The following is a 22,701-nucleotide window of genomic DNA, read 5'->3' on the forward strand; positions in this document are numbered from 1 at the left end:
GAAAGGGTGAAGATGGTACACTAACAAGATACGCAATATCAAAAGATATTACTAGAAATTAAGAGTGTCATGGTAGGGCCTCTAATAGTCTGTGCTAGTAGGTAATCTTTTTTTTTTCTTCTTTTTGGTTGCGTGATTAATTGATAAGAATTAAAAGAGTTGGTTGGAAGATTGTGGTAAGCACGACTTCATCCACATGGAACTATTAATTGATTGCCACAACTCTCAAGAATGTATGCGTTGTTCAAAATTTCCAAATCATGCCCAAAAAGAGGAGCACTGAGTACAGGGAATTATTCATGTTTTTCTCAACTAGTATAGTCTTATCAAGAAAACACAAAAGAGGAATGCACTCATTTGCCATGCACCTGAGGGTATAAAGTCGCAGAATTTTCAATGAGAATCTGTACACTTCGCATTTGATTAGTGCGTGTTAATGGGATGTTATTCACTTTAATAAAGTATTCCAAACATCAAAGAACATATAGAAAGGAGGAGCCCCTTGCCGACATTAAGAAAAAAGAGCTTTTTTTCACTTTTAACCCGCCTTCAGAAACTATTTATATTCGGTAATCGAAAAAATATATAAAGTTTGTATAATTTTTTTTATATAACATACAATATATATATATATATATATATATATATTTTTCGACTATTATTTTAAAAACGAATATACAATATCATTATTTTCCTTAATCAGAATGAGAACACGAAAAGAAAGGGCCCAATTATTACCTTAATGATAAGATACTTTAGATTGGAAGAGAGGGAATATAATAAATGTTGTTAGAGCTATAAGGTCCCCCCATATTCTCAAAGAAGAGTATCAAATTTAGCTCATACGGATATAATTCGCTTGATCGGATTAAGTTTTGACAAACTGAGTTGGACCCCAAATCATAATGGGTAAAAAGATCCATATATAAAAGTAGTCAAGACATGCGTAATGAGGTGTAGGTGTATGGTTGGGGGGCCAAAGTTTTGTCAGTTGGCAAACCACAAAGCACAAAACAAAACGATAGGTTCGGGTATTAAGAAAGCGTCTTTGCTTGGCTGAACAATTGGGTCCCCTATACACCTATTAAAGCAGTTTGGCATACGTAGCCTTCAGAATCTTTCGAAAATAAACGACATGTGGTGTGGTCATTCTTGCAAAACAGATCGATTGCTATTTCTTTGCTGGCCAAATGGCTTCTTTAATTTGTTATCCACACTAACCTTATTATTGTACATCCATTTGTATTAATTTTCTGCTGCTATCATTAATGTGTTTACTTTCTAGCTTCTTTAATTTCTCTCCGAGGACCCTAATATACATCAATGTGATGCATGAATAGTATTTGTTATGTTCCAGTCCAAGTTCATGTAACATAGCTTTGATCCAATGGGTCTTTTGGATTTATTTTTTAAGCTAATGTTATTATCGAGCTCAAAAGCGTATGTACCATGTGAACTAGTGATATGTTTTATATTTATAATACTTTACTCTTCTCTATCTGAAAACATCTTTCTATTTCTACCTGCAGGTTGCATTTCTTTATTCGTCAAAATTTCCCTAGCTTTCTGGCGTTGCTTTAATTTTTCTTGCAAAAAGGATTATAGTTGCTTTGAAGTTCTGTCTGCCCTTTGCTGGATCGCTCTTCCATAACAGCGTGGATTATCTTTACATAAGATAATTGATTGCACAGTTTACAACTTATATATGCCACCAATAGTATTTAATTGCACAAGTTGGGGAAAGATCTAAAGGGAGGTTCGAAATATCTATTATGTAAGTTTGGTATTCGAGATGATATGAAAGGTTGCTACTATACTCGTTCAAACTTACACAACTTTTTTTAACCAAACACGGACAAAATTCTTGAAAAATATATATTTTTAGCTGTTCTTAAAAATAATAGCCGACAAAACTCTATATTTTTTGTATATATGCATATTATATAAAAAAAAATATACATATTTTATATACTTTTTGACTAGAAATACAATTACTTTTGGCCAATTGGTCAATTTTATATTTTGCCCAAAATTCTTCTTTGCTTTCTTAGAAAATTGGAAAAATTATTCAAAAACTACTTTTAACTAGCTTTTATAGTTTTCATTTTTTCTAAAAACTTAAAAGTTTTCTTTTATGGCGTTTGTTCTTACAAAAAAGTTCGGAAAAAAAATATCTTGATTAAAACCTTTTCTCATTTTAAAGATTTGAACTCAAGTTTTTCATGACATTTTAACCTTATCAACATAGGAGGATATAGTTGGCTATATCACAATCATATTTCAATCATTTAATATGGAATTTATCAGCCGACAACGGGTCGGGTAGACCTTTCTGTTAGGCCCTGGTTGTCAGCTCCCCTACATGAATTATAGTAACTATTTCCCTAACCCCTAGGTATCTTTGCCATGGATTCTCCAAATTTAAATTAAACAGATAAAAAAAGGTTATGCTCCCCACCAACATGTTTAAACAACCACATGAACAGAATAAAAGGATAAAGACCCTCCTTAGTAAAGACATTAATTGTTCAAGTATCAAGCATTTTTTTAAAGGAAATATGCGGAGTATTTAAGTAAAACAATGATAATTAAGGAATTCAAAATGATTTTATGAAAAAATGGTTCTTCGTAAGATTTAAAGTTCAAGATTCGTGCATATTAGAGTTCGATATTTAGCAATTCAAATTTAGCACAATAGCATAGGCGAGCTATAAATTTTTCAACATCATATAATTTACTGTTGAATATCAACTTATAACTATCTAATCAGGAGAGGATGTAGAGTAATTGATCCAACAAGATGTATGTCCTTTAGAGTTAAAATATTAATTTTTGATATTTAAGATGTATTTTGCTAAAACAATTGCATATGAGTTTTATGGTCTTTACATTTCAAGTCAAGTAATTTACATTCTGATTAGAATGACTATTATTTGTATAGAAGGGGGTATTCTTAATCTTAAAGAACTAATTGTCACTTCACAAAAGTGGTGCATTGTCTATTTCTCTTTCCCCTTAATGTGAGTGTTTAAAATTACGTTGGTAATCATTTACACAATTACACCAATAAGAATGTATCTACCAATTCTCAGAAACTAAGTGTTTAGTGGCCATTCAACACATTTAATGGTCTAATCAATAATCATCTCATCTAAAAATTTCGGAAACCACTTTAACTTGGAATAATCGTGCTAGTTGATTTGGAAAGAAAGGCTTCTTGGTATGTCACCAATATAGATTTGGCAAGTGACGTGGCTCTGCATCTGATTCTAGTATTAATTACCAAATCTAAAGAAGATTGATACTTAAAATTAATTTAACGAGAAATAAAACGGGAAACTTTGAAAAAATGAAGAGAAAAAGGTGAAGCGAATACCACAGTCAGCTATACTTTTAAGTTTTTTGAGAAAGCTATACTTTTTAAGTTTTAACCTGCACTGACACTAATAAATGGATCTCTCATCTCATGTAGTTTTGACCTACAGTTATGCAAACCATGTAGCCAACTTTTCCAGCTCAATATTATCTCCTTGAGATTGGTACCGATTACCAAACATAGAAGAAAACCAGATCTTCATTCATATTTTGTCATTAAATGCAAAGATTACATCCTTCAATTGACTAAGTTCCAGCTATGGAAGATTATGCAGATTGCAGGTTAACTCAGGAAGTGGCTACTTTCGATCGCTGTGTAAACCAAATCCAAGATTGTAATAACTGATTAGTAGTAGTAAGTGTTTGTCTCACCACTTCCAACTAAATAATTCCAGTTTACTTATAGAGAGATGGAAAATTGAATTTCAACAACAACACTCAGTGTAATCCCACAAATAGGGTCGGGAGGGTAGTTTTTACGCAATCCTTACCCCTACCTTGTGCAGGTAGAGAGTTTGTTTACGATAAATTGAAATTTTAACAATTTATCAAACTATTCTCAGACAAAAATATGTTGAGATAAAGTTTGAAGTTCCAGTATTATATATCCACCGCAAAGATATAAGCAGGTACCAGCATTTTCATCCATTTTAAGTAGGAAAATTTTTCAAACAAAAAGAAGAGTTAGTTAGAGTAATTCAGACAATTGAGAAAAAAATAATTTGAACAAAAGAATTCAAAGTATTCAAGGCCTCCCACCACAATCATTTTAACTACAAATATTAGCTCCCATATAATAACATGAACATCAAGATTGTGCCATCATCAAGATGGAGATATATGATTACAATAGTGCAAAGAAGTCGGATCATACTCCACTATACAGGCAGATGATCAAAGACATCAAAACAAGAAGACCAAAGTAGAAAGGTAGAGGCACCAATAAGAGTATACCTACTAGTCGACGTGCAATAGAACACAATATGCAACAATAGTTGAGTGGAACTCATGAGATGGCAGAGTAACTATAATCATCCTCAGTAGGAGCCTGAGAAAGAATGGTCAGAAACACAAAGACCCCATATAGAACTGTAGCAATAGCAGTAAAGTTGACTAGAAAAGCCTCAGAACCATATTTAGCTAAACCGTTAACCTCAAGGAATGTAAGCTTCTCAAGGAGTCCTAGACAGGCATTACCAACAGCCATGACATACACAAACATCCCAAAAAGCACGTGCCAGGGAAGTGAATCGCGTCTAACTTCAGCACTACCCCCAGGGTAGAAGAACACCACAAAGCCATAAATCCACTGCAAATTATGTCATCAAGTGATGAGAAACAGCTCCTCATCAGTAGCATATTTCTAGTTAAACAGATAAATATTGGATTAAGCTAGGAGTCACACTACATGATCAGCGTACTAAATTTTTCTGCTAATATTTAGACGTTTTGAAGAACCCGCTAAAAGTGACAGATCATACCTATGTACACCTTACATTGGGTATATCATGGCAGATAAATGATTAATAACATAGACCAGGAGATTCAAGGAAGAACGAATGGACATATTGCGAGTCAGTCCACTTGCAATGGAAGGGCCTTTAAAAGGGGGCTTTCCCACAAAGTTCTCAAGGTTGAGATCTAAGAAGTGTATTTCCTCATTGTAAACAGCTATCATTTACTTCTGTATAGTAAAGAATAAAGATCAAGAAATGCAAAATAAACAAGAACTATTATGAAAATGTCCTAACAAGAAGTCAAACTCTGTTAGGATCAGAAAACACATGAAAGAACCTACTTGGAACTTCATCTCATGACAATTTACCAGCCTCAAACTATTATTCCTTCACTCATCATTTAGATAAGAGGATTAAAACGGAGCACTGTCTCAGTTATTAAATCTGATCCCACAAAATGGCAAGGAGATGAAAACATAGGTAGTCATATTACCAGGTATATGGAGTACTCAATAATGGGGTGTTTACCTGAATGCCATAGAGAATAATAACACCGATCCCGACCCAGGAATGTAAACTGTACATGTTGGGGATGTTGCTTTCGTTGTGATTTTTGAATGCAGCGCAGATTCCAACTATACCAAGTACGAGTGCAATAGCATGTAAAATGAGATGTATTACTTTCTTCACCTGCTTCTTCAGGGGGAAAGATTTGTAACTCATGATGGCTGCACATTTTGGATTAATAAATCATTAATCCTCAAATGGAATAATAGAGAACAAACCTAATTCTTCCGAAATTTTCTATTCCAATCAACGGCATCTTACCAGGTGATAATGAATATCGTAAAATAAAATAAATAAAAAGACGAGGAAAAGATGTCTATAAACATCTCAATCACCTTCTCCCCCAAGAATAATGAAGCCAATAAGCATCAGTACAGGGTGAATCTGGAAACAAAAAAACAAAATGAGAAAAGATGAAAATACTATAACAGGAAAAATGATGTTATACGCATCAGTATCAATACTGCTTAAAGTAGGAAACTATCATGTATCTACTTAGCTAGAAGAAACCTGGAAGTGAAGGTTGAGGTTGTACCAGCTGAATCCATAACAAGAAAAGATCTTCCTCTAATTTTCTCTTTATAAGTAATTCAATAACGTTATCTTTAATTTTCATAATTTGACTCAACTTTCATCTAGCAACATTGTGCAACTACAAATTATCCATCATTAGTGTAGGAGGGCCACAGGGCCGATAGTTGTATTCTAGCTTCTGCAGTCATAAGGTTCTCCCATGAGTATTGAATATTAGGTACGCGTAACAATAAACTAATAAATTCACTGACTTCCCTACATTTTGGATTATTGTTAACGATTTGTAAAAATAATCAAATTGATCACTCACTGTGCTGCCTAAACATTAGTATTAGAAAGAGAATTGTCTTGGTCCAAAACAAGTGATCACTACTTCTATGGTGTTACTGGACGACCTACTGCATCAAGATTAACAGAATCCTAATTTGTATAATCCAGTGTTTCATATTTTAGAGACAGATACCTACCAGTAAAGAGTAAAGGTAGGTAGCCAAATGATCAAAAGCATGGATGTCAACTTCAAAATACATACTACAAAAGAACACACCAAAAAAGGGAGAAATATCACCATATCATTCAACCTTTTCCTAAATCAACCCAACAAGGCAAACACCACTAAATACTTCCGCTTGCACTTCCCTCAAATTAAAGCCTGGAATTTCTATTTATTACGATCGCAAATGCGTAAAAAGGAAGAAACTAATCAGATTCAGTTCTTGCCTGTTAAAATTTAAAACCAGGAGGAACCACTTTATGTCAAAAAAACCCAGAAGAAAACATATCTCCTCGTCTCGAATAGAGTTGACTAGTATTACAAAACTAATTGCAGCCCAACATATCATGATCCATACTACAAAGGGTTATTATCACTTTACAAACCAAATCTTCTAATCCTCATTTATTAAAACCATAGAATGATAAAAATTGCCCAAAAAAAAATTATGCAGAAATAGAAAAACAACAAGATTCCATATATCCATGTCAAATACTATTCCAGAAAAAGGGGGCAGAGATAAACTTGAAAATAAAGAAGGCAAATATGAAGGGCTTACATTAAAAATGAGATTTTTGTTATCAGCTTCCCAAGCTAAGCCACCCCTAAAGTGAATAGACCAAACCAACACCATAATAGCGGCAACTAATGCTAGAAAATGTGCCCCAAATGAGAAAGGCAGTGCCTTCAACCCCGTTGCCATCTCCCTTCCCACTCTCTGATTTTCTTCCTCTTCTGTGTTACTATGCTAAAACGTGGAACTGCACAGAAACAGAGAAAATGTGGAGTATTATCCTATTTTTCTGAACTTCTGGATTTGATTTCTGGGAAATTCTCAACTTGTAAATTTTACAGGTGATAATCTTTAAGCCGTCGGATGATGAGGATCTGTCCATCATACGTGGGTCTTTGACAATTGTCCAAATTGGATAGGTTCAGACAGTAACACACGTATTTCGTCGTGTTTCGGGATTCGTGTTTCCCTCTTAAGCACTGCGTTTGTCGCTTTTAAATTTTTACTTCCCCTGAATTCACACGTGAGAGATTATCTTTAGTCCAACACAATAAGAAAAGTACTCCTATTCCTATATGGTAAAAAAATCGGTCTCGATCCGCATTCCAAAATTAGGTGCGATCTATGTAGAAGAAAGGAACACGTTTGGGGGTAGGTAGACCGTGGGAACTCCAAAGGAGGAAACTGAGCATTATTACTCTATTATATACCACAAGTTTACTTTAATCCAGAAATAAATTTAGAATTTATATTTTATGAGTTTAATTTTTAAAGTTTTAGGTTTGAACTAATTAAATTATCAAAATTACGGCTTCATATCTATTATTTTTTAATTTTAACGAATTTTTACATATAACTTTATATTTGCATCGAAAATTATGAGTTCAATTGAACCCGTCATTAACACACTACATCCGCACCTGCTTACATCTTATATTATCCTTTGGAAGAGGCACTATCAGTCTTAGGAGTCTTTAATATAGATTGGGGGTAAAGATGACTCCATACTAAGATTAGATTCGAGATCTTTGTTTAAAAGTATACAAGACTATTTACCATTTCATCATAATTTTTAAACAATTAAATGTCAATTTATGTTTAACAAAAGCGAATAAATTAATGAATTTATTATCTATTGGAAAACTTACGTGAGAGAAATTTTACATGAGACATGATAATTATGCACTTGCATGAGTCAAATGATAACTTTGCATCCATATGCTTTAGAACTTAATTAACTTTAATGATTAAAATGAAATAAATTCCACCTACATAAATATAGAAAAAGAGAAATTTTTATACAAGCAGCATGAATATGTTCACACAATTTTATGGCTAAAATTACTACTATAAATTTTCAAGAAAATCTCTATAAACTTCTGTTTTAGGTTTTGAAAATATTTACCTTACAAATTTAGCACATCCAGACTTTTATACAAAAATTTAAAAACCGAAATTGCAAACTTAACAAATTCCCAAACTTAATGTATTCATAGACCAACCTGGTTCCATCAATCACGGTTCACGACTACTACATTTTTGTTTGCATCTAACCATTTCCTTCATACGGGCCCTACTAATAATACGGTATTGGCTGAGCAGAAGAAAATTATGCTCCATGGATCTTTTCTAAATCATTAATGTTTGTATTTTGACCCAATAAAAAAATATTTTGAGAAAATAGTCCTGTGCCAGATTTTTAAAGCATATTGGGCAAGATTTTGCTTGATTACTAGAATTTTAAAGTACGTTGAACATAATTTAAGAGCATGCAATAATTTTGGTAATCATCAAAATTTTATAGCAGAATTATGACCATCACCAAATTTTCAGCTACATTCTTAAAATTATGGTGATCTATCGGGATTTTGTAGCGTGTTTTAAAATTCTGCATAGCGTATTTTAAAATTCTGGCAATCGAGAAAAATCTTTTCCAACTTTATCCCAAAAATTCTGTTATCAAGGTTAAAAAATTATTAGTGACACCGAAATATTCTAGTTACGTCATTGTCCATTGAAGAACTTATCCCCATAAGAAAGTGATCTTTAAATATTGTCCCCTATTTTTACTTTGTTGCAAAAATAAACTTCTTTTTCAACAAGAACATCATAGTTTTTCAATATTGGAAGCTTGAAATTCTTATTTAGGGGTACAAATTTGAAAAAAAACAATTAATTATTGTTAAAATATTTGAATTTTGATAATTTATACTTAACTTTCTAGTTCAAACACTACTTTAGTGATTTGTTTTAAAATCCTCATTAACTTCATTAATGCTCCTTAGAAAGTGATAAAAAGATAAAGTGAGTCTTCTTAATTTGGTGCTACTTGACATTTGTGTTGCTATTTGAAGGCTTTAATTTAAATTTGAGATCATTTGGAGTAGATTTGATATGGTATGATCGAAATTGAAATTGCAAATTACTTTGTTGTACAACACTAATAGTAGGCTATAATTATGTAGTTTGGCCACTATTTGCACTCTAAATTAGCTGCACTTTATTGATGTTTGAGCGTTAAATGATAATAAATTGCTCTGATTGAGAACTTTATGTTTTGCAGGAGCAATTCCGGGCTATGATGAAGTTAAGGAGCATTTTGGAGCTAATATGGAGCATTTAAGGCCAAGTAAAAGCTTATGGAATAAATTGGAATCCCATTTGAGGATCGAAAGAGGTTAGCGCGCTTAAAAAGAAAAACGAAGAAGAGTGCATGAAATTGCCCAGCTGCGCGGTTGGTGCGAGGCCGCGCACTGGGCCGCGCAAGTCAAGCAGAAACTAGCCAAAATGTGCGGCCAGATACGCGGTCACCTGCCCAGGTGCGCGGCCGCGCACGTCCCTCCGGAAAAAAAAAATTCCAAGGCTAAAATTGTAATTCCAGAGGCGACCATCCTTGACCTATATGAAGCGCAGCTCACCCAAAAAGATGGTATCTGGTTTTTTAGAAGAACTTTGAAGGCAAGAACAGGCAAGGAGCGAGACGGAAGAATCGAAAACGAGTTTTTATCTCTCTTTCTCCCTTTTTTATCATTGATGATGAATTCTTATGTTGTAATTGTGAAAACAATTATGAGTAGCAAAACTCTTTATTCTAGGGTTTAATGGAACCTCTTGGAGGATGAATCTTTGTTGAGTTTAATATAAATTTGCCATTGAAATTTTCTCTACTTATTCAACTACGGGATTATTGTGGTTGATTGAAGGCCCCTCAATCGGCTATGCCTATTTAGTGTGTATTACTCGAAAAAGGGTACACGTTTAGGTAGTTGTTGAACAATATCACTCCTAACGTATATGAGGAATCAATACATAGGATTTAAATGTGAGTTTAGGAATAACGAAACCTTGGTGTGATTGTAGTGAGCGGTAAACTAGTGCTAGCTAGCGTAATTCGGAAGAATACGTTTAGTAAATTGTTGTATTTACTCGGAAGAGAATTACGACATCTAAAGTGCTCACGATCGGTAAAGAGTGTCTAGGCGAATTTGTAGCAGACGTAGCAGGGAGGATTCCTATAAGAGGGTAAATCGTAACTCTAGATCTTCCTAATCTTGTCTACAACAGTTGCTTTGTTAGTAATAAAATTTACAGCTTTATAATTACCTTGTTAATTGTTACTAAACACTCAAGTCATTATTCAATCTTGTTGGAAGTTGATTATTTGTATTCTTGTTCAACTAGAAGTTGTGATTAGTACGTTAATTCCCCGTGGGATTCGACTCCGGACTTGTAAACCGGATTATATTTGCAACGACCGCTTAGTCCTTTTTATAAGGCATAGTTATGCGTGATCAAACACATACAAATTTATGCCAAACAAGTAGATTTTGATGAACAATTTAACACCTAATTGTGTAGAATAAACGTGTAGATGGATAATTGGAAGTAGAAAATAGATAACACATGACAGTGTCCGCCATCTTCCTTCTTCCTGGATATGGAGCTTCCACGGCAGATTAAAAGTGCTCTACATATTGTATTGTGCTGGATCTTCACCCATCACACGACTCTTAAACATTTTGATTTAGGATTCTTTTTCTTAGGTCACTTGTGATACACAAAGACTCATAGCAGAAAATTGATATATATATATATATATATATATATATATATATATATATATATATTGCCGACGTTGTTGTCTTTAAGAATCAATCAATCAACCAAAGAAACAATCAGCAAGTTAATTAACATATGAAAAGCCTTTACATTATTGAGAATATATATGAAATTCTAAAACTTTAATCTTGTTTTCATCATTATGAAAAACAGAAGGATGAGTTCTTTTGTGGAAGAAAAAGGGGATAGGGTAAGGATGTCCCGTTACTTCACGCATTTACAGATCACAATTGCAAGGATGCAGGAACCAACAATAAGATTATCGTTATGCAATTACTCAAGACTGGTATATATAGACTAAGAAGAGTGAACTTGAATTTGAAATTTATGGGTTCAAAATTCTAGTCCATTTTAAATTATTGGGTTTTAAATTAATAATTTATACATATTCAATAAATTTTTAAGACAATATAAATTTGTATTAAAGCCACTGGGTTAGATGTGTTGTAGTTACTCCCCTGCTAAGAAGTCAACAGTTAACAACGTCTTTGTTGGGTCTGGAAAAACTCAAATCAGTTCAGCGGTAGCATCATATTTTACCAACCTACACTTTTTTATGGTCATCGGTAACTCAAATCGGACTCTTAGGTGTCAGAAAGAAACCCAATAACTAGAAACTATCAGTTGTCGAGGATCTATAGTTTCCAGCTTAAACAAGAAAAAAGTTAAAATAGAATGAAAAATACCGCCCATTTGATACTTAATTAGTTACCAAATCCAAAGAAGATTGATACTTAATTAAATTAATGAGAAATAAAGACTGGAAACTTTGAAAAGATGAAGAGAAAAAGGGAAGTGAAGACACAGTCAGTTAGTACTTACAATCTTGGATTTCATTTTTCTCCCCATTTCCAATTAAATCATTCCACCTGACTTATGGAGAGATGAAAAAAAAAATGAAATCTCAACAATGTATCAAATTTTTCTGAGACCAGAAAATGTTGAGATAAGAGTCTCAAGTTCGAATATTATATATATCAACCGCAAAGATAAAAGCAGGTACCAGCCTTTTCATCCATTTTATGTAGGAAAATTTTTCAAACAAAAGAGAAGGTAGTTAAAGTAATCCAGACAATAGAGCAAAAAGAAGTTTTCAAGCCCTCCAACGACACATCAAGATTGTGTCATCGTCAAGATGGAGCTGCATGATTACAATAGTGCGAGGAAATCGGATCATACTCCACTATACAGGTAGATAATCAAAGATATCAAAACAAGAAGCGCAAAGTAGAAAGGTAGAGGCACCAATAAGAGTATCTACTAGTCGACGTGCAATGGAACACAATATGCAACAATAGTTGAGTGGAACTCATGAGATGGCAGAGTAACTATAATCATCCTCAGTAGGAGCCTGAGAAAGAATGGTCAGAAACACAAAGACCCCATATAAAACTGTAGCAATGGCAGTAAAGTTGACTAGGAAAGCCTCAGAAGTCAGAACCATATTTAGCCAAACCGTTAACCTCAAGGAATGTAAGCTTCTCAAGGAATCCTAGACAGGCATTGCCAACAGCCATTGCCATACACAAACATCCCGAAAAGCACATGCCACGGAAGTGAATCACGTCTAACTGCATCACTACCCCCAGGGTAGAAGAACACCACAAGGCCATAAATCCACTGCAAATTATGTCATCAAGTAATGAGAAAAAGCTCCTGATCAGCATATTTCTAATTACATGGACTCATCATAGATACATATTCAATATGTATGTTTTCAAGTATCCAGTACAAATATGTAATTTTTTCTGCTGTAAATCTTCTGCTAACTTTAGATGTTTTGAAAAATCCGCTAGCTTTCTTTTTTTTTTAGTTCTTTTTCCTTTTCGTTATGGTAATGCAATGCAAGAGGTCGGAAATCCGGTTGTTTCTGACGATGAAAAGAGCTTCTATCTTATGTGAAATTTATGAAAACCCGAAGTGAAGTGACCATACATATATACAACCGTTCAACATAGGGTACATCAACACAGATAAAGGTTTATATAGCATAGAGCAGGAGATCAAAGCAAGAAGAAATGGACATATTGCAAATCATTCCGCTTGCATCGAAAGGGCCTTAAACATGGGCTCTCCCACAAAAATTTCAAGGTTGACTCTAAGTAGTGTGTTTTCTCGTCATAAACAGCTATTATTTTACTTATGTATGGTAAAGATCAAGAAATGCAAAATAAACAGGAAGCATTATGAAAATGTCCTACCAAAAAGCCAAACTCTGTTTGGATCAGAGAACACATAAAAGAACCTATGTGGAACTTCATCTCATGAGAACTACAAGCCTCAAACAATTATTCCTCCATTTTTCAATTAGATAAGAGGATTAAAATGGAGCACTATTTCAGGTATCAAATCTGATCCCACAAAAAATAGCAAGGAGATGAAAACATCATATTACCAGGTATATTGAGTACTCAATATGGGATGTTTACCTAAATGCCATAAAGAATAATAACACCGATCCCGACCCAGGAATGTAAACTGTACGTGTTGGGGATGCTGCTTTCATTGTGATTTTTGAATGCAGCACAGATTCCAACTATACCAAGTATGAGCGCAATAGCATGTAAAATGAGATGTATTACTTTCTTCACCTGCTTCTTCAGGGGGAAAGATTTGTAACTCACGATGGCTGCACATTTTGGATTAGTAAAGCATTAATCCTCAAATGGAATATCAAAAGGAAGAAGGAACAAACTCATAAGAAAACAAAAAAGATGAAATGAAAAGATATTTACAAACATCTCAATCACCTTCTCCACCAAGAATAATGAAGCCGATAAGCATCAGTACAGGGTGAATCTGGAAACCAGAAAAATGAGAAAAGATGAAGATACCATAACAAGAAAAATGATGTTATAAGCCTCAGTATTGGTACTGCTTAAAGTAGGGAAAACTATCATCTACTTAGCAAAAAGAAATCTGGAAGTGATGGTTGAGGTTGTACCGGCTGAATCCATAACAAGAAAAAATCTTCCTCTAATTTTCTATTTGCAAGTAATTCAATACCATTATCATTAATTTTCATAATTTGACTCAAATTTCATCCAGCAATATTATGCAACTACAAATTATCCACCATTAGTGTAGGAGGACCGCAGGGTCGATAGTCCTCATTCTCTTGTATTCTAACTTCTGCGGTCATAAGGTTCCCCCAAGAGCACTGAATATTAGGTATGCATAACACTGATATAATAAATTCACTGACTTTCCAATATTTTGGATCATTCTTAATGATTTGTAAAATGATCAAATTTTGATCACCGTGCACCTAGACATTAGTATTAGAAAGAGAAATGTAGTGATCACTACTTCTATGGTGTTGTTGGACAACTAACTTACAGACTCCTAATTTGTATAATCCAGTGTTTCATATTTTAGAGACAGATACCTCCCCATAAAGAGTAAAGGTAGGTAGCCAAATGATCAAAAGCATGGATGTCAACTTCAAAATACATACTACAAAAGAACACACCAAAAAAGGAGAAATACCACCATAACATTCAACCTTTTCCTAAATCAACCCAAAAAGGCAAACACCACTAAACACTTCAGCTTGCACTTCCCTCAAATTAAAGCGTGGAATTTCTATTTATAATGATCGCAAATGCGTAAAAAGGAAGAAACTAATCAGATTCAGTTGCTAACAGCCTGTTAAAAATTAAAACCAGGAGGAACCACTTTATAGTTTATATCAAAAAAGAACCAGAAGAAAAGCATATTTCCTCGTCTCAAATAGAGTCGGCTAGTATCACATAACTAAAAACTCATTGCAGCTGAACATATCATGATCCAAACGACAAAGGGTTATTATCACTTTGCAAACCAAATCTTATAATCCACATTAATTAAATACATAGAATGATAAAGATTGCCACAAAAAAAGACAAATATACAGAAATTGAAAGACAACAAGATTCCATATATCCATGTCAAATACTATTCCACAAAAAGGGGCAGAGATAAACTGGAAAATAAAGAAGGCAAAGATGAAGAGCTTACATTAAAAATGAGATTTTTGTTATCAGCTTCCCAAGCTAAGCCACCTCTAAAGTGAATAGAAAGTGTGCCCCAAATGAGAAAGGCAGTGCCTTCAACCCCGTTACTATGCTAAAACGTGGAACTACACAGAAACTGAGAAAATGTGAGAGTATTATTTTTTCTGATGTAGCTATTGGCTTCTTCTGGATTTGATTTCTGGGAAATTCTTTTTTTTTTTTTTTGAATAACCTCATTCCTCCATAAAAATTAGAATTGTCTTCTAGTTCTACTAGCTGTCGGAGCAGTACATCCTATGAATGAAAATTTCAGTTTTGGTTCTCCAATAGAAAAAAATAGCATTCAAAATCGTGTCTACAACTGACAAGAGGAACATAAAATTAAAGATAATTGGACAATCTGCACCAAATCAATGGCCTTGCATATCAAGCGTCTCATCCAAACGTTTCACTCTTTCCAACCCTTCACTAATCAAGAACCGAATTCTCTGCTTGTCATTGCAACTCCTGTTATTCTCCATCTCTTGTCTTATAATCTGCCTCAAATCAGCTCTAGCATGAGAAGGTGCTCTATTTGAGATTCTCAAAGCTTGTCTGTACAGCTTCAGTACTCGGCCACGAATAAGGAAGTCCTCTAATGAGAGAACCATTACCGAATCTCCAATGCAATGAAACAGTTTCAATAATCTAAAGAGTATTGCAAGATTTCGCCGAACAAGAGATGGGAAGGAGCGAATTTATTCAGAATTTGGATTTCTGGGAAATTCTCAACCCTAGTTTTTAAGTTTTTACAGGTGATAATCTTAAAGCCGTCGGATGATGAGGATCTCTCCATCATACGTGGGTCTTTGACAATTGGCAAAACAGGATAGGTTCAGCACACGTGTTTTATCTTGTTTCTTACTGCGATTGTCGCCTTTTACTTTCCCTGAATTCACACGTGAGAGATTATTATCTTAAATTCCAACACAAGAGGCAATTTGGTAAAATCGGTTTCGATCAACATTCCAATATTATGTACACTATCTCAATAAGAAATAATTTTAAAATAATATATTAAAATATTATATTTGAGAGATAAAATAAAAGTTAATGTTCCCTAAAATAATTAATCTTCATACAAGTTCTCAATCATCAGTCAATATATTCAATTAAAAATTTATTTCAATATTTTAATTCAATCACTTTAAATTCATAAATTATCATGCTTTTTTTAAATTTCAGCAATCACATATAATCCTTGAAAAATTAAGAAATGTTTTGATTTTTTTTTTCTGAAAAACTCTTCACAAGAGATTCAAACAGGATTAACAAATTGATAAAAAATAACAATTTTTTGTCAAGAGTAAAATGTAAATTATTTTATTTTTTAATTAATAATAAATGTTATATGAATTATTTCCAACATATTAAAAAAGATACATTACTGTATCTCGTTTTGTATAATCAAATTATATAAATATACGAAGAAAATGAGTTCTGAAAATGAAAGAAAATAAACAATACTAAATCTAAAACTTTTTAACCAAAAAAAAAAAAGAGAGCTCATAAACACTAAAAGTGAAGTAAGAAAAGGACAACAAGGACTCTTAAAAAAAATTACAACAAAAAGATAATGCTCGTAAACTTATAAAATACTTCTAGCTATAAACATATTTGACAGTGAAGGACTTCTAGAACCGGAACGAAATTGAAAGAACTCGAATTAAATAATTATATGATTTTTCATATCAAAGTCCTAAATATTAGGTAATTAATTAAATAATTGTATCTAAATATTAGAAAAATAATTAATGACTATTCCTACGTATTAAGAAAATAACTAAAATTACTACTTTGTCTAATATAAAATATATTCTTAAAGAGTAAAGAAGACGAACGATATTTCGCTAAGGATTTTCGAGCTTTTAATATAGTATAGATATATATAGACGGAAAAAGGTCTAAAATACCCCTTTACTATGTGAAATAGGACGGGCTAACCCTCCATTAAAACTTGGCCTCTATTTTGCCCTTGTGGTGCACTTGCATAAGTCAAATGATAATTTTGCATCCATATGCTTTCGAACTTAACTAACTTTATTGATCAAAACAAACCAAATTCCACCTAAATAAATATAGAGAAAGAGAAATTTTCATACAAGTAGCATGAATATGTCCACACAATTTTATGGCTAAAGTTATTATAAATTCTCAAAAATTCTCTATAAACTTTTGTTTTAGGTTTTGACACATTTGAAAAAATTGAGTTTACAAATTTAGTTCATCCATACTTTTATACAAAAATTTAAAAATAGAATTTTCAAACTTAACAAATTCCAAAATATTAAACAAGTGCATGATAATGGCACATAACAATCATAAACTTATTTATTTTGAAAATAGAAAGCACATGTTTTGACATAAAATTTGGGAATTTTTTCCCAATTTGTTTTCAAATATCTGTTTGTTAAAACTCCCAAATTTTATTTTCGATTATCTGTTTGTTTATAGATTTTAATCATTTTTTAGCAGATTTTGAAAATAAAATCTTCAAATCCCAAAAACAGAGCTAGAATAATTTTTGAAGTTCTCTACTCATAAAACTTCAAATTATTTTCAAGTAAAATGTATGTCCAAACATGATAACAACACGATAGGGGATTCAAGAATTACTAAAGAAACTTAACAAACGTGCGGAAACTAAAAGAAAATAAGGAAACGAAAAAGAAGACATAAATTAAAGATAGATTGAATTCAAGAAAGAGTTTCTTGAATTCAAGAAAGAGTTTCTTGAATTCAAGAAATCTATTCTTGAAGTTGAATCCTAGCAACAACAATTAGCTAACGAATAACTAATTGCCTTTGGTAGAAAATTAAAAATAAGAGATAGATTGTGAAACCCGATCCTTTTAGAATAACAAGAACAACAATAAGCCTAAACTTATCACCTTTCTTGAATACCTAGAAGTGATCTAAGATTTCGAAAAGGGTTTAATCTTACCACTTTGAGTTGATTCTTGAAGGTTGAAGAATAAATCCAAGAGTAACCACGCACAAGAGTGCAAGAAAAATCTCACAATTTTTGTTGATATTGTCTATATTAATCTGCCCTAAAACAAATAAGACACCCCTTTATATAGAAGGGAGTCACAAAATTCTACCACAAAAACAAACAAAGAAAGTCCTAACTACTTTAGACAAAGTCCAACTACTTTAGAATAGGATCTTGAAAGTCCAAAATCAATCTTGAAAATCTTAGAAATGTTGAAAAAGAAAGAAAGTCCTAACTACTTTGGACAAAAAGTCCAACTACCTTAGGATAGAATCTTGAAAATTCAAAACCAATCTAGGATAGAATCTTGGAAATCTTGAAGGACATTTGCAAACAACTTGGCACCAACTTGCACTCAACCTCTAGCACGACTATTAGACCCTTCTTTTACATCAAGTAAGTCCTTTTTATGTTATAAAAATGTGATTTCATGCACGACTTATTGGGCTGCAAGTTTGGACACATTTTAGGTGCCAAAATAGTCCAAACGTGGACTGATTAGGACCTTCTTCTAAGGATATCTCTTGGGAATCAATACTCCTCTTCTTGGACATAAATTTGGACCATAAAATAATTATAACACCTAGCCAATTCACATCCGTTATCCTTGAGCTCTTCCTCCCAATTAACAACTTCTTTATTTGCACTTGAAGTATAATGATCTTATTTTGCAACTCTTTAGCTTGACATCTTGTTAAAGGCCCTCTTTGAGATTCCAAAACTTCATTCTTGTCCTTGAATATAGTTGAGCTCCCTAGGATGCTATCAAAACACAATTTCAACTTTCAAAAACTATTTTCATCTCATCTTCAATAATTTATTTTTTTAAATTTCAACCAAATATATGTCCAAACGCTAGCAAACACGTATGAAAAACGAAATTGGAGTATCTAGGAGTAGATGGACCTTACAGTACTCAGGTATCATGGACCAATCTGGTTCCATCAATCACGACTGCTACATTTCTATCTCCATATGAGCCCTACTAATAATACGACAGTGGCTGAGAAGAATATGTCCATGACAGGCTTTGAGGTATCGAGGAAGCAAAAAATGACGTTGGAATGATCTTTTTAAAATTATGCATGTATTTTGACTATTAAAAATATTTTGGAAAAATAGTCTTGCGTCAAATTTTAAAGTATGTTGGGCAAAATTTTGCTCTATCGTCAGAATTTTGAAAAATGTGGGGCAAAATTTTAAGGCATGCAGTAAATTCTAGTGATCGTCAGAATTTTATGCAAAATTGTGTCCATCACTAAAATTTCATTTGCAATGCTGAAAAAGTGTGATGATCCATCATCATTCTAGTGGCAAAATATTGATGATCAACATAACTTCTGTGTGGTTTAACATTCTGCCCGGCGTGCTTTAAAATCGAAAAGAATCCCGCCAGCGTGCTATAAAATTCGGGCACAAGGCCTTTTTTCACAATTTCTATTATTAGGGTAAAAAAATCAATAGTAGCACAGAAATATCCTATTTATGCTATTCTCCCTTGAGGAACAAAAAATTGCATCTGTTATCCCCTTAAGAAGATGGTCTTTAAATATTTTTCGCATTTTTTTTTATGTAATTACAGAAATAGGCTTCTTCTTCACCAATAATACCACAGTTCTTTCATATTGAAAGCTTAAAAATCTTGTTTGGAGGTGCAAACTAGAAATAAATGGTTGATTATTATTAAAATCGTTTGAATATTTATAATTTATGCTTAAGTTTTAGTTCAACCACTATTCAGTGGCTTGCTTTAAAAATCTCAAAACTCCATTATGGTCCTTAGAAAATGTTGGAGAAGACAAAGTGAGTCTTCTTGATTTGGTGGTATTTGACTAAAATTGAAGATCATTTATGATGGTATGGAGAGTCTTTGTTTTAAATTTAAGATCATTTGGAGTAGATTTGAGGTTATTCAATCAAAATTGGAATTGCAAATTTCTTTGTTGAATCACATAGATAAATTATGTTAATCAGGTAGACTTTAATGAACAATTTAATAAATAGGCCGATTACAGATAACAAAAAATTATGCCAATCTCATAGAGCTTGGTGAACAATTAAACAACCACAAATTCTTATTAATCGGGTAGAGTTTGTGAGCGATTAATAATATAAGTCGAGTAAATATAATATAAAATCTAACAATTTCAATTGAGAAATTTCTGACAAGCAATAAGTATGTGTAAGACTGAAAGTTATTTTCACATATTCAAAACGGGACAAATTTATTAGACCAGACCCTAGGTCATTCCTGTCACCTAGGAAAGGATACATACTAATTGGGCTTTGCAATAGCTTGGAGTGTTTACAAACTAGCTCGGCATCTTCTACCAAAATGACTTGTGGCCCAATCATCCCCACTTCAAGAAACTATTGGCCTTGGTGCATATTAAGCTGGGTTTGTTTTACTTTACTATTACTATTACTACTTCTTAATAAGAGGGAATACATGCACCACAAGGTCAACATGTCTGTCGATCATAAATAAGGGTATTTTTGTATTTTGGACAAAACAGAACAATATGATTAGCTCGAAACGAATCTTATTGTAGCTGCTACATAAAAGTTTTTAATACTTTCACGAAATTGTCCCTTATTTATCTCATCAACCAGTAGCACATTACTATTACTACTTCTTAATAAGAGGGAATACATGCACCTCAAGGTCAACATGTGTGCCTGTCATAAATAAGGGTATTTTTGTATTTTGAACAAAACAGAGCAATACAATTAGCTGGAAACGAATCTTATTATAGGTGCTACATAAAAGTTTTTAACACTTTCACGAAATTGTTTCTTATTTATCTCATCAATCAGTAGCACATTACTATTACTACTTTTTAATAAGAGGGAATACATGCACCTCACGGTCAACATGTTTGCTTGTCATAAATAAGGGTATTTTTGTATTTTGGACAAAACAGAGCAATGCGATTAGCTGGAAACGAATCTTATTGTAGCTGCTACATAAAAGTTTTAACACTTTCACAAAATTATCCCTTATTTATCTCATCAACCAGTAGCACATTACTATTACTACTTGTAACGATCCGGCCGGTCGTTTTGAGAATTAGAGCTCCGATCCTCTAATAACTATTTTTTCTACGTTTGTTTCCGCTATTGAGACTTGTCAGAGTAATTGGTTATGAAATTCAGAGAGTTTTGGGACACTTAGTCCCTAGTTGTGAGTTTAAGCCTTAGAGTTTGGACCGTAGTCGAAACTGTGTGAAGACGAATCCGGAATGGAATTCTCTCGACTCCGTTAGCTCCGTTGAGTGATTTTGGGGTTAGGAGCGCGTCCGAAATATATTTTGGAGGTCTGCAGTAGATTTAGGCTTGAATTGGCAAAAGTTAGTTTTTCGGCGATGTCAACCGATAGTGAAAATTTTGATATCGAGCTCGGAATGGAATTCCGAAAGTGGTTGTAGGTTCGTAGTGTCATTTGTGACCTGTATGTAAAATTTGAGGTCATTCGAACTAGATTTGCAGAGGGAGGCCGCAGGTGCGGAGGGATGCGCAAATGCGAAACTGGTGGGGCTGGTGATGGAGCGCAAGTGCGCAAGTTTGACCACACCTGCGAGCCCGCGGGTGCGAAGCGTGGCCGCAGGTGCGGAGCCTGGCTACCTTAGTGAAATGCGCAAATGAGCCGATTTGGACCGCAGGTGCGAGGAATTGCCCGCAGATGCGGTCCCAACCCGGATAAGTGACCTTCGCACCTGCGATGATTTTTTCCACAGGTGCGTGACCGCAGATGCGGCCCCATGAGCGCAGGTGCGGAAATCGCTGGGTTGAAGAGGTAGCTTCGAGGGTTCATTCCTCATTTTTCACCAATTCGATTTAGAGCTCGGTGGGAGACGATTTCTCAAGAGATTTTGAAGGAGAACTATTGGGTAACTAATTCTAACTCTATTTTGATCATAATACATTAATCTATTATTGTTTTCTTCGTCTAATTAAGGAATTTGAGGGTAGAAGTTTGGAAATGGGGGAAAAGGTTCCCCAATTGAAAATCTGAGATTTGAATGGGAATTTGACGCCGGATTTAGATGATTTTTGTTCGAGTGAACTCGTGAGTGAATGGGTGTTCAAAATTTATAAGTTTTACCCGATTTCGAGGCGTGGGCCTGTGGAGACTTTTTGGGCGTTTTTCCTAATTTCACGCTTTAGCTTCGAATTAATTAGCTAAATTAGTTACTAGTAGTTATATTTACATTATGCAATTAATTTGAATAGATTCAGGCCATTTGGAGTCGGATACTCGTGGCAAGAACGTGATATCGAGTTGATTTGAGCGATTCGAGGTAAGTGGCTTGCCTAATCTTGTGTTGGGGACTTTCTCTTAGGATTTTTGATATTAATTGATGTGTGGGCGCCGTGTACGTGAGGTGACGAGTATGTACACGGACTATTATTGCAAAAATCTCATTTTTCCTTTCTAAATAATAAACTGTTTTTCCTTATTAAATTGCACTAATACGTTTAATTGTTAAACTTAGACTAGAGAAGCATGCTTACGTGTTTTAACTGCCTATTTGACATTTTGTGCGCCATGCTTAGTTAAGTCCCTACTTTCCTTATTTGTGTTCAATATAAACTGTATAACTCGATGTCAT

The 22,701-nt window shown here is 33.6% G+C and overlaps 2 protein-coding genes and 1 pseudogene across 3 annotated transcripts; all 3 read right to left on the minus strand.

The window, feature by feature from the left end:
* Window positions 1–4,110: 4,110 nt before the first annotated feature.
* LOC104088049 (transmembrane ascorbate ferrireductase 1-like) lies at window positions 4,111–7,320 on the minus strand. The gene is made up of 4 exons (XM_009592657.4): window positions 6,986–7,320; window positions 5,735–5,783; window positions 5,361–5,560; window positions 4,111–4,684 (listed from the first exon to the last, which is right to left on the minus strand). Exons 1-4 carry the CDS (start codon window positions 7,127–7,129, stop codon window positions 4,382–4,384), a joined length of 696 nt encoding a protein of 231 aa, XP_009590952.1. The 5' UTR covers window positions 7,130–7,320; the 3' UTR covers window positions 4,111–4,381.
* A 4,796-nt stretch (window positions 7,321–12,116) lies between these two features.
* LOC104088054 (transmembrane ascorbate ferrireductase 1-like) lies at window positions 12,117–15,291 on the minus strand (annotated as a pseudogene).
* LOC104088048 (uncharacterized) lies at window positions 12,117–15,842 on the minus strand. Of its 2 annotated transcripts, XM_070197179.1 has the most exons (4): window positions 15,059–15,842; window positions 13,810–13,858; window positions 13,489–13,688; window positions 12,117–12,679 (listed from the first exon to the last, which is right to left on the minus strand). In XM_070197179.1, the coding sequence occupies exon 1, from the start codon at window positions 15,702–15,704 to the stop codon at window positions 15,465–15,467; it is 240 nt and encodes a 79-aa protein (XP_070053280.1). In that variant the 5' UTR covers window positions 15,705–15,842; the 3' UTR covers window positions 12,117–12,679; window positions 13,489–13,688; window positions 13,810–13,858; window positions 15,059–15,464. The 2 variants fall into 2 exon arrangements, with proteins under 2 accessions (XP_070053280.1, XP_033509827.1); XM_033653936.2 differs by lacking the exons at window positions 13,489–13,688; window positions 13,810–13,858.
* Between the last annotated feature and the right edge of the window lie 6,859 nt (window positions 15,843–22,701).

The sequence above is a fragment of the Nicotiana tomentosiformis genome, chromosome 3 (assembly GCF_000390325.3).
Source record: "Nicotiana tomentosiformis chromosome 3, ASM39032v3, whole genome shotgun sequence".
NCBI lineage: Eukaryota > Viridiplantae > Streptophyta > Magnoliopsida > Solanales > Solanaceae > Nicotiana > Nicotiana tomentosiformis.